Source organism: Geotrypetes seraphini, chromosome 5, assembly GCF_902459505.1.
Source record: "Geotrypetes seraphini chromosome 5, aGeoSer1.1, whole genome shotgun sequence".
In the NCBI taxonomy this organism is placed as follows: Eukaryota; Metazoa; Chordata; class Amphibia; order Gymnophiona; family Dermophiidae; genus Geotrypetes; species Geotrypetes seraphini.
Genome location: NC_047088.1, coordinates 3,358,445 through 3,370,692, shown reverse-complemented (window position 1 = coordinate 3,370,692; position 12,248 = coordinate 3,358,445). Strand labels below are relative to the sequence as shown.

At 45.5% G+C, this 12,248-nt stretch overlaps 1 protein-coding gene across 1 annotated transcript in view; it reads right to left on the bottom strand.

The window, feature by feature from the left end:
- Positions 1-12,248, bottom strand: part of MED12 (mediator complex subunit 12) — a 708,291-nt gene that overhangs the window by 204,126 nt on the left and 491,917 nt on the right. Inside the window, exon 33 of the mRNA XM_033943934.1 lies at positions 9,446-9,555. Within this exon, the coding sequence (XP_033799825.1) occupies positions 9,446-9,555 (110 nt within the window). The remainder of the gene's footprint in view (positions 1-9,445; positions 9,556-12,248) is intronic.

Here is a 12,248-nt window from a genome sequence, read left to right as displayed (position 1 = left end):
AATAAAGATTAAAAAAAAAAAAATAAAAAATAAAAAAAAAAAATGCTCCCCAGGCAGGCCGCCCGGGAGAGGCATCCTATACTAAACGCCGATTCTGTAACCGGCGTCTTTAAAGAATCGGGTTAAATTAGACGCAGCCGCTATACTTATGGCAGCAAGGGATCTCCCTGCTGCAATATGTATAGCGGCCGCGGTTGTTGCGGCCGCCTGTCCCATCACCGACAGGAGAATGCCTAACTCCTCCTGTTGGAACCCCGAGCCCCCTCCCCCCCAAACTCGTAATCGCCGACAGGAGGATGCCCAACTCCTCCTGTCGGAACCCCGGACCCCCCTCCCCCCCAAACTCGTAATCGCCGACACGAGGATGCTCAACTCCTCCTGTCGGAACCCCGGAACCCCCTCCCCCCCAAACTCGTAATCGCCGACAGGAGGATGCCCAACTCCTCCTGCCGGAAAGCCCAACGACCCCCCGCCCCAACTAATCTCCCTCCCCCAACTAACCTTTCAATGTTGGTCAGCTGGATGGGTCTTGCTGCTGTCCAGCCGACGGGTCTGCCTCGTGGAAATGAGACGGCACGCCCCTTCCCGGCCCATCCCCACTAAATCTAAGGCCTGATTGGCCCAGGCTAGGCACCTTGGCCAATCAGGCCTTAGGATTAGTGGGGATGGGCGGACCCGCTATGCCTAAGGCCTGATTGGTCCAGGCTTCTACAGCCTGGGCCAATCAGGCCTTAGATTTAGCGGGGATGGGCCGGGAAGGGGCGTGCCATCTCATTTCCACGAGGCAGACCCGTCGGCTGGACGGCAGCAAGACCCGTCCAGCTGACCAACATTGAAAGGTTAGTTGGGGGAGGGAGATTAGTTGAGGCGGGGGGTTGTTGGTCTTTCCGGCAGGAGGAGTTGGGCATCCTCCTGTCGGCGATTACGAGTTTGGGGGGGAGGGGGTTCCGGGGTTCCGACAGGAGGAGTTGGGCATCCTCCTGTCGGCGATTACGAGTTTGGGGGGGGAGGGGGTTCCGGGGTTCCGACAGGAGGAGTTGGGCATCCTCCTGTCGGCGATTACGAGTTTGGGGGGGAGGGGGTTCCGGGGTTCGGACAGGAGGAGTTAGGCATCCTCCTGTCGGTGATGGGACAGGCGGCCGCGGCCGCTATACTTTATTACAGCAGGGAGATCCCTTGCCGCGATCAGTATAGCGGCCGCGTCTACTTACAATGTAGACCAGCATTTTGCTGGCCTACATTTTAAGCGTCTCTTCCTCTACTAGGGAGACGCGTAGGGCCGCCTAAGTTCGCCTAAGGCCTGTAGGCGAGCTTAGGCATCTTGCGGGTCTCCCTAGGCTCCCGGAGGCGCCTTCAGGCCTGCCTGGGGAGCATTTTTTTTTAAAAAACGTGCATCCCGATTGGCTGATTAGACAGCTGTAGGACATCTACAGCTGCCTAAAATTGGGACGCACTTTTGGAGAATCAGGGCCTTAATGTATAATAACAGCAAAGAATACACATAAATACATACAAACCCCCCCCCATAAACACACGACAGGGTTCATCATGAATTACATTGACCACACGTGTGGGTTAATAAAATCAAGATTGACAAATTCATAATCGTCATATGTATCACTTCTCAACTCATTCAATGTATAGTAATTAAAATAATTCATATTTGATAAAAATTCTAAAAGCTTTAAATTCATAAAGCATTACAGTTTACATTTGATATTTAATAAACCATCATAAGAACATAAGCAGTGCCTCCGCCGGGTCAGACCATAGGTCCATCCTGCCCGGCAGTCCGCTCCCGCGGCGGCCCAAACAGGTCACGACCTGTCTGAATCACCAGAAGGGGCTCACTTGCCACCTTGGTTTCTCATTGAAGTCCTATCTTCCCATCGAAGTCCTAACCCTCCGGTCTTGCACATGCACGACCTGGTTGGGTTTCTATACTTATTACCTGGTTAGCTTTCTATACTTGTGTTACATCCTAGCTCCTCCCTCAGTATCCCACGATCCCTTTATCCTTCAGGAATCCGTCCAATCCCTGTTTGAATCCCTGTACCGTACTCTGCCTGATCACTTCCTCCGGTAGCGCATTCCAAGTGTCCACGACCCTTTGGGTGAAAAAAAACTTCCTTGCATTTGTTTTGAACCTATCTCCCTTCAGTTTTTCCGAATGCCACCTCGTACTTGTTGTCCCCTTCAGTCTGAAGAATCTGTCCCTATCCACCCTCTCTATGCCCCTCATGATCTTGAAGGTCTCTATCATATCTCCCCTGAGCCTCCTTTTTTCCAGAGAGAAGAGCCCCAACCTATCCAACCTCTCGGCGTATGGGCAGTGTTCCAGCCCTTTTACCAGTTTCGTTGCTCTCCTTTGGACTCTCTCAAGTAACGCCATGTCCTTCTTGAGGTGCGGCGACCAATACTGAACGCAGTATTCCAGATGTGGACGCACCATCGCTCGATACAATGGCATGATGACTTCCCGCGTCCTGGTTGTTATGCCCCTCTTTATGATGCCCAGCATCCTGTTGGCTTTTTTCGAGGCTGCTGCGCACTGTGCAGATGGCTTCAGTGATGCATCCACCAGCACACCCAAGTCTCTCTCAAGTCTGCTGTCTCCCCACAATGCCCCCCCCCAATTTGTAGTTGAACAACGGGTTCTTTTTCCCTATATGCATGACCTTGCATTTTTCCATGTTAAAGCGCATTTGCCATTTGTTTGCCCAGTCTTTCAGCTTGTCCAGGTCCCTTTGCAGGTCCTCACACTCCTCCCTGGACCTAACTCTGCCGCACAGTTTGGTATCATCTGCAAATTTTATAACCTCGCACTTTGCCTCCTTTTCCAGGTCATTGATAAATATGTTGAAGAGTAACGGCCCCAGCACCGATCCCTGTGGCACACCGCTTGTGACTCCCCGCCAGTCAGAATATTGGCCCTTCACTCCAACCCTCTGCAGTCTACCCGACAACCAGTGCTTGATCCATCTGTGCACATCCCCTCCCACCCCGTGGTTCCACAGCTTCCTAAGCAGCCTTTCATGTGGCACCTTGTCGAAAGCCTTTTGAAAATCGAGGTAAATGATGTCTATGGGTTCCCCATTGTCCACCCGACTGCTTATTCCCTCAAAGAAGTACAGAAGGTTCGTTAGGCACGACCTTCCCTTACAGAATCCGTGCTGGCTTGTTCTCAGTAGGCCATTCCTCTCGATGTGCTCGCAAATGCCGTCCTTGATCATAGCTTCCACCATCTTCCCTATAATTGAAGTCAGGCTCACCCCTCGATCCCTTCTTGAAGATAGGTGTGACATTCGCCAATTTCCAGTCCTCTGGTACCTCACCAGTTTTCAAGGATAGGTTGCAAACATGCTGGATTGTGCCCGCTATTTCTTGTCTTAGTTCCTTCAGAACCCTTGGGTGGATCCCGTCTGGGCCCGGTGATTTACCGCATTTTAACCTGTCTATCTGTTTGAGGACATCCTCCTTACTTACCTCTATGTGCTCCAATTTTTCGGCCTGTTCCCCACTCATGAGCTCCTCTGAGTCCGGTATATTAGATGTGTCTTCGCTCGTGAAAACCGACGAGAAGAACGTGTTCAACCTCTCAGCTACCTCTTTATCCTCCTTAATCACTCCCTTCCTATCCCCATCGTCCAACGGCCCCACCTCCTCTCTCGCTGGTCGCTTCTCCTTTACGTAACTGAAGAATGCCTTGAAGTTTTTCGCCTCCCTGGCCAGCCCCTCTTCGTATTCCCCTTTCGCTTTTCTAACCTCTCGGTGGCATTCCTTTTGGAATTTCCTGTTCGCCTGGTGATTTTCCTCTGTTGGGTCCTTTTTCCATCTCCGGAAGGATACTTTTTTTGTCATTTATTGCCCTCTTTGCTTCAGTTGACATCCAAACCGGGTCCCTTTGATCGCTTGTTCTTGCAGCCTTTCCTGAAACTGGGGACGTACATTCTTTGTGCTTCCTGCAGGGTGTCCCTGAATAGGGTCCAGGCGCTTCCCACAGTCTCCATCCTAAAGATGTTTCTGAGCTTCTTCCCCACCATTTCCCTCATAGCAACATAGTTCCCTTTCTTGAAGTTGAGCGCAGTTGTTGCGGTCCTCCTTACTATGGGTGTCCCCCTTTCTAATGTGAATCTGATCGCGTTGTGATCACTGTTGCCTAGTGGTCCTCCCACTTCTACCCCTCTTGCAGGCCCCCCTAATCCGTTTAGGATGAGGTCAAGAGTAGCACCCCCTCGCGTCGGTTCTTTGACTAGTTGCTCCATGAAGCATCAACCTTCTAAAAACTTTAAAATCATACAAATGATAAAAACTTTAGCGGAGTAAAATAAAGCGACAAAATAACTTTAAAAGCTATATAATAATATGTAAGTTATGCAAAAATAGGTATAAAAATAGGATATCCTTATCATCAGGCAGTAAACTATATATCAAACAGAAGGAAAGAACTAATCTATCTCAATATATGAAGGGGACACTATATTGAAGCTGAAAAATCATACCCAACTAATTTCATGAAACATAAGCTATGGAGCATACCTTGTGAGTCTTCGATGGGTGAATTTGAAAAACTGTATGGGATACACAGATACACACACCCTCTAAATGTGGTTGCTATACTGGGAACGAAACAAAAAAGTCCGAAGTTAGTATTCCAAATAACCGATCACTAAAAAATAAAATAAAAGCAAATACTGATGACCACTTAGAGAAAAATATAAAAACTTCTGCTTGAAAGACATTAAAAACTATAAAAAAACAAATAAAAATGATGTCAAAAGTGAAAAAGGGGGGCAAAAAACTTCATACTCTAAAGCAAAAAGGTGGAGCTATGCAAGAAGGAATGCCGAAAAAACGAAAGCTGATCGCAGGCCGAACAAGCAACTAAAAAACGGAAATACAGCCAAGGGATATTGAATAAACAAAAAACTTCCAAAAAACGGTAATGCAGGCTCTACAAACAAGGGTGCAGATGCAAACAACTTACGTAAAAGTCATAAAGCAGTGAAAATCGCTGCGACAATGCTGTAAACTAGGAAAAGCAGACAATGATCCTCATAGGGTTTAAAAAAAGGGGAAGACATGGGTGTGAGGAAGGCCGGTTAGGCCGAAACATGTGCATGTCGGGTCATTGGATGAATTTATGAGGCTTTGGATGAATAAAGGCATTTGGATCTATCAGATGAGTTGAAGGACACTTTTGTTTAATGCGCACCATTCTGATTGGGACAATTCCACTTTGGTTCTGTGCAATTGAAGCAAGCCATTCAGGCGGGGTTCCCTGAATGGAGAAATCTCAATAATCAATATAGCTTGGAATTCTTATGCTTTCAGGTAGATTTCCTGGGACACCAGGCCGCACGGTGGTATAAATGAATATCTGGATTTGTGAATAAAAAAAATAAAAACTGGTCTTCGGGACATTTGGAGCATTGAGATCAAACATCAAATTACTGCTTCTCAATGGACATGAATTTGGTCTTGGAGGATGAGATGTAGAGTGTCTACATCTATGAGACAAACTTGGTTTTTTCTTTTACATAGAGCTTTCTGGACCCCTGCTCATTTACAAAAATTAGATAGCTCTAAGTCTAATAGATGTTGGCACTGTCATCTTGAGGCTGGGACTTTAGATCATCTTTTATTCTATTGTCCATTTATATTGATATTTTGAAAATTGATATGGGGCCAAATTAATGGGTTGTTAGAAAATCCGGTGGCCTTGACATACGAAACTATTTGGCATGTCAATGAGAGCGAAAAGTCAGATTTCTTCAAAAAACAATAAGCTTTTACTTATTTTGACTGGAGTTGCCATTCAACAGATTACATTCTATTGGAAAAATCAGAGCAGATTAAATTACAGTTTCTGGTGGAGTTCTGTATGTCATCTATATAAAATCGAAAGAACATTAGCAACACGTAGAGGATATTTTGGTAAATTTCGAGAGGTTTGGGGACCATTAACAGACTTTTGTAATGAGTAATAAACATTTTCCCTTAATAAGATAATTGAAATGAGGGGATAGGGATGGGTGGGTGGGATGGTATTTTATTAAAATATATACTGTATAATAAATGAATATTTTTGATGTAATAGGGATGGGAAGAGTGGTTAAATTTTATGATTTTCAGATGATATTATAGCAAATCAAGTGATGTTTTCCAATTCAAATACACTTGATATAAGTTGTAAAAACGAATAAAAATTATAAATCTAAAAAAAACCCAGCTACGTTAACTGCTCTTACAACCTCTGGTTCCAAAACTTAACTATTCTGAGTGAAAAAATATTTCCTCCTATTGGTTTTAAACGTATTTCCTTGTAACTTCATCGAGTGTCCCCTAGTCTTTGTAATTTTTGACGGAGTAAAAAAATCAATCCACTTGTACCCATTCTACACCACTCTAAATTTTGTAGACTTCAATCATATGTCCCCTCAGCCTTCTCTTTTCCAAGCATAAGAGCCTTAACCTTTTTAGTCTTTCCTCATACAAGAGGAATTCCATCCCCTTTATCATCTTGGTTGCTCTTCTTTGAACCTTTTCTAGTGCCACTATATCTTTCTTAAGATAAGGAGATCAGAATTGAATGCAATACCCAAGGTAAGGTCACACCATGGAGCGATACACAGGCATTATAATATTCTTAGTCTTGTTAACCATCCCTTTTTCTAATAATTTCTAGCATCTGCTTTGCTTTTTTGGCCACCGCTGTACATTGGGTGGAAGATTTCATCGTATTGTCTACGACACCCAGATCCTTTTCTTGGGTGCTAACCCCCAAGGTGGACCTTAGAATCTGGTAACTATGATTTAGGTTATTCTTCTCAATGTGTATCACTTTGCATTTGTCCACATTAAATTTCATCTGCTATTTGGATACCCAGTCTTCCAATTTCCTAAGGTCTGCCTGCAATTGCGATGTTTCTGACTGCAAGGAAGAGGACGAACGCCTGACACAGCTTTTTAGTGAAATGGGGATTTCCTGTCGGGTGGTGGGAATTGGCAGCACACCAGAGAAGATTATGAAGTCGATGGACTGGTATGTGCTTTGAAGTTTGCAGCTAAGGATTCCTTTTACGAAGGCGTGATAGCGGTTTAACGCGTGTAATACCGCGCGCTAAACTGCCGGAAGCGCTAGCCGCTACCGCCTCCTCTTGAGCAGGCGGTAGTTTTTCAGCCAGCGCAGGGGTTAGCACGTGATGAAAAGTCGAGCGCGTTAAACCCGCTAGCGCGGCTTTGTAAAAGGAGCCCTAAGTGTTCCCCTATTTTTCCATTTTGACCCTTGCTAGTATATATGAATTGGGAACTGAACATTATGTGTTGATACAACTGTGCATGAATATCAGAGTGGAACTGATTCTCTCCTTGAAGGCTGATATCCTGGGATTTATAAGTAGAACACTGCAGTTTCTTTTGGACTATTTAATATCTGATAAAGTGGAGATTTATTTTAACCCATGAAGACTAACTGAGGTTTTTTCTCCACTTTGGCTTTCTGTCCCTGTTGGATATGCTTGGGGGAGGGGTTCCAGTGAATATACAGAGTATGTGTGATTAATTATTCAGTGATTTGTCATACTCTCTCCTATAAATTTTGGTAACTGAAATCACCCAATATTATACCTTTGACCAATTTGTCAGCTTTCCTAATCTCTGAAAACATTTCTTCATCTGTCTGCTCATTCTGTCCCAGGGGACGGTATATTCCTTCCCTTCACACATGCAATTTCTATCCATAAGGATTCCACACTGCTATCTATGATTCAATTCCCTCTTTAACATACAGTGCAACTCCCCCTCCAATATGATCTACTCTATCCTTGTGATATAATTTGTACCCAGGTATCACAGTGTCCCACTGATTGTCCTCCTTCCACATGATCTCTACTCATTTCCTAGGTTCTGCTAAGGCTAAGTTGCTCTCTCCAGGGGAAAATCTTAGGATGATGTAGAGGAGCAGCCTCTAATGCCCTGTCTCCGCACCATGGGGACCAAGAGTGATGCTTTTTAGTCAATACCAATGAAGCAGAATCCTTTGTCTTTATCAGCTCAGATGGCTTCGTCCCATGGCAAGGCCAAACAACAATTCTCTGTTCTTGTATCATCAGCATTGGGCTTTTCATTAGGGAAGAAACTCCTCCATATGCTTTTTTCCATTATGAAGATCCCTGTAAGACAGCTCCTCGAGCAGTCACTTCTAGTTGGTGACATTATGCACTCATAGCTGGAGCACTTTTTGAAGCCAGCCGCTGTTTTCTCTTTTACAGACAATAAGAAAAATTAGCTACAATAAAACTGAATGACTCAATCATGAAACTCAGAACCAGTGTTGCTTGGTGAACCCAATACAGGTGTAGAACTATAGCTGTGGAAAAATTTTTAAAAAAATTGAGAATCAAGCCAACAGAGGGGTCCCAGCATGATGATGATGATATGGTGTGACCTTGTTGTGCTCAGTACAGCATGTAAGAGAGCTCAGGAAGTTTCATTCAATGTCATTTCCCATCCTCTAACAAGATGCGTGCATTTATTGAAAACATCCTTCTTAAGAGGCATCACCATTAATTCTTCCAAAGAAAATGGCAGCGTGGCCTGTCCAGTGGCAGAGGTGGGGAACCATTTTTAAGTCCAAATGGGGAAGGGCCCTACTATAGGCCAGCTAACACTGATGGAAAGGACCCTACAGCCTCAGGGCCTGGTCTTACCCCCTCCAGTAAGGGGCCTCCTTGCCACTAGTCTCTTTGCTGTTAGCTTCTCCAAACTCCCCCAGGAACTATCTACCCATGTACAGTACTTCATAATGAAAACACAGTTAGTCTGAGGCACACAGGGCAGCCTCAGGCTCTCTGTAGTGAGTGGGAAGGAGAGGAGAGATATATACTCCTTTCTTCCCCACTGCCCTCCACCACCCCTCCAGCAGGAATGGTCTTTTTCAGTCTCAGAAATGCATCAAAGCTCAGTGCAGCTCCTTCATCTCTGAGGATTACAACTGAGGATTACAACTGAGGATTACAGAGGCCAAGATTGGGGAGGAAAGTGCCCATTGCCATTATTGACTTCTAGAAAGCAGGGTTAAGCAAATCAAATGGCAACAGGTGAGCAAAATGACCACCACTATGATCTCCCTTCAGGTTGGGAGGCTGCAAAGGATTGAAACAAAGCTGGAGATTCCCCATCTCTGCTCTAAGAACCTAAATCACAAAGTGTAGAAGTTTGAAATAGTCTTCCCTCATTAATTAGACTACAACCATCTTATGAAAAATTTTGTAAGCTTTGTAAGACAGAATTATTTCAGAACTGCTTAAGCTGAATATTACCGAACTTTGATTTTAGATTTGTCTCTTTTAGGATGCATCTTTTCTCTGTTAACTGCTCTGGACTCTAATTGGGATACTGCAATTAGATTAGGAATTGTGTAATGGAAGTGCAGGCACTTTACTTGTTGGACTGCATATCGACGGTACCACTGCTGATTATGTCCAGGAGCAGTACAGCCCACTCTGTTGTTTGCTGGGTGCTGCGTTGCACAGTGTCAAACATTCCCCCAACCTAAAGGAGAAAGCAGGGTAAAGACCATGAATAATAAAGCTCTTGCTCAGACACACCAGGAGACAAAGAGTTACAAACAATCCTCTTGTTCAATCACGTGAAGAAATGTACGCATGGCAAAGAAAAAGCCCCCACTCACACATTCACAAACATGTCTTTCTCATGGATGTCCAGGACACACTATGGGCTTAATATATGGCTCCTGGTATCCAGATTGGATGCCATTATTCAGTGGCTCGCCAGCCAAAGACAACTGCCTAAAAAGATGGTCTTTCTTTGGCCATTGAGACTTAGCCAACTACCGGGTGAACGGATGGATACGGGGCTGGCATTGAATTCTCAGTATTGCCACAAACTGTAGGAGATTGCCGGTGATCTCCCATGGTCTGAATATGTTTATTGGCATTTGATATGAGTATTATCGCCCTATCTTGGAGAAGTTCAGGACAGTGTACAATTGTTTCCAAGTATTTTCCCTTATCTGTCCTGGGGGCTCACAATCTAACTAAGGTACCTCGGGCAATGGAGGATTAAGTGACTTGCCCAGGGTCACAAGGGATCAAAGCCACAACCTCAGGGCACTGAGGCAGCAACTCTACCCACTAGGCCACTCCTCCATTCCTGAAATCTGCAGAGATAGGGATACATGGTTATATTTTATAAATGGCACCTTATTTAGGCGTCACTAGGAACGCTAATCACAGCTGCCTAATAATGCCTAAGCTTAGGATCTGTGCTGAGCGTAATTTGTTAAAAAGTAGGCGTGGTTGACTTAGGGGTTGTTAGGTGTCCGACATAGACGCCACTTATCAACTAATTTAGTTTCCAAATGTTTAAAGCACAGTTACTTACCGTAACAGGTGTTATCCAGGGACAGCAGGCAGATATTCTTGACTGATGGGTGACGGCACCGACGGAGCCCCGGTACGGACAATTTTAGAGTGATTGCACTCTAAGAACTTGGAAAGTTCTAGCAGGCCGCACCGCGCACGCGCGAGTGCCTTCCCGCCCGACAGAGGCGCACGGTCCCCAGTTAGGATAAGCCGGCTAAGAAGCCAACCTGGGGAAGAGGGTGGGACGCAAGAATATCTGCCTGCTGTCCCTGGATAACACCTGTTACGGTAAGTAACTGTGCTTTATCCCAGGACAAGCAGGCAGCATATTCTTGACTGATGGGTGACCTCCAAGCTAACAAAAAGAGGGATGGAGGGAAGGTTGGCCATTAGGAAAACAAATTTTGCAAAACAGATTGGCCGAAGTGTCCATCCCGTCTGGAGAATGCATCCAGACAATAGTGAGATGTAAAAGTTTGAACTGAGGACCAAGTAGCAGCCTTGCAGATTTCCTCAATAGGAGTGGAACGGAGGAAAGCTACAGATGCTGCCATAGCTCGAACTCTATGGGCCGTGACAGAACCTTCCAGTGTCAGTCCGGACTGAGCATAACAGAATGAAATGCACGCTGCGAGCCAATTTGACAGCGTACGCTTAGAAACAGGACGTCCCAATTTATTCGGATCAAAGGACAGAAGGAGTTGGGGTGATGATCTGTGGGGCTTAGTACGGTCTAAATAGTAAGCTAAAGCCCGCTTACAGTCCAAAGTATGTAGAGCTTGTTCTCCAGAATGAGAGTGAGGTTTCGGAAAGAAGATAGGCAGAACAATAGATTGGTTGAGATGGAATTCAGAGACAACCTTAGGGAGAAACTTTGGATGTGTACGCAGAACCACCTTGTCATGATGAAAGACTGTAAAAGGTGGATCAGCTACTAGTGCATGGAGCTCACTGACCCTCCTGGCAGAGGTGAGAGCAATAAGGAAGAGTACCTTCCAAGTGAGAAACTTGAAAGGAGCCGTAGCCAAAGGTTCAAATGGAGGCTTCATTAAGGCGGAAAGAACCAAACTGAGATCCCAGATCACAGGAGGGGGCTTAAGAGGTGGTTTCACATTGAAAAGACCCCGCATGAATCTGGACACCAAAGGATGAGCTGAGAGAAGTTTCCCATGAACTGGCTCATGAAAAGCAGCAATAGCACTGAGGTGGACTCGGATGGAAGTAGACTTGAGACCAGAGTCAGACAAAGAAAGAAGATAATCTAACAAAGTCTCCACTGCAAGGGAAGTGGGATCATGATGATGCAGAAGACACCAAGAAGAAAATCGTGTCCACTTCTGATGGTAACATTGCAGAGTGGCCGGTTTCCTGGAGGCATCCAGAATGGAACGAACGGGTTGAGACAAAAGAGTATCATGAGATGTCAGCCCGAGAGAAACCAAGCTGTCAGGTGCAGAGACTGAAGGTTGGGATGCAGAAGGGTTTCCTGATGTTGTGTAAGCAGAGAAGGAAACAGTGGAAGAAGAAAAGGCTCCCTGGAACTGAGTTGAAGTAGAAGGGAGAACCAATGTTGCCGGGGCCACCGTGGAGCAATCAGAATCATGGTGGCTTGTTCCCTCTTGAGCTTGAACAAGGTTCGTAACATGAGAGGTAGAGGAGGAAACGCGTACAGGAACAGATTGGACCAATCGAGGAGAAATGCATCCGCTGCCAGACGGTGAGGAGAGTAGAGTCTGGAGCAGAATAGGGGCAGCTGATGATTGTGAGGAGCTGCAAAGAGGTCTATCTGAGGAGTGCCCCACTGAGCGAAGATGGACTGCAGAGTTAAAGAATCGAGTGTCCACTCGTGAGGCTGGAGAA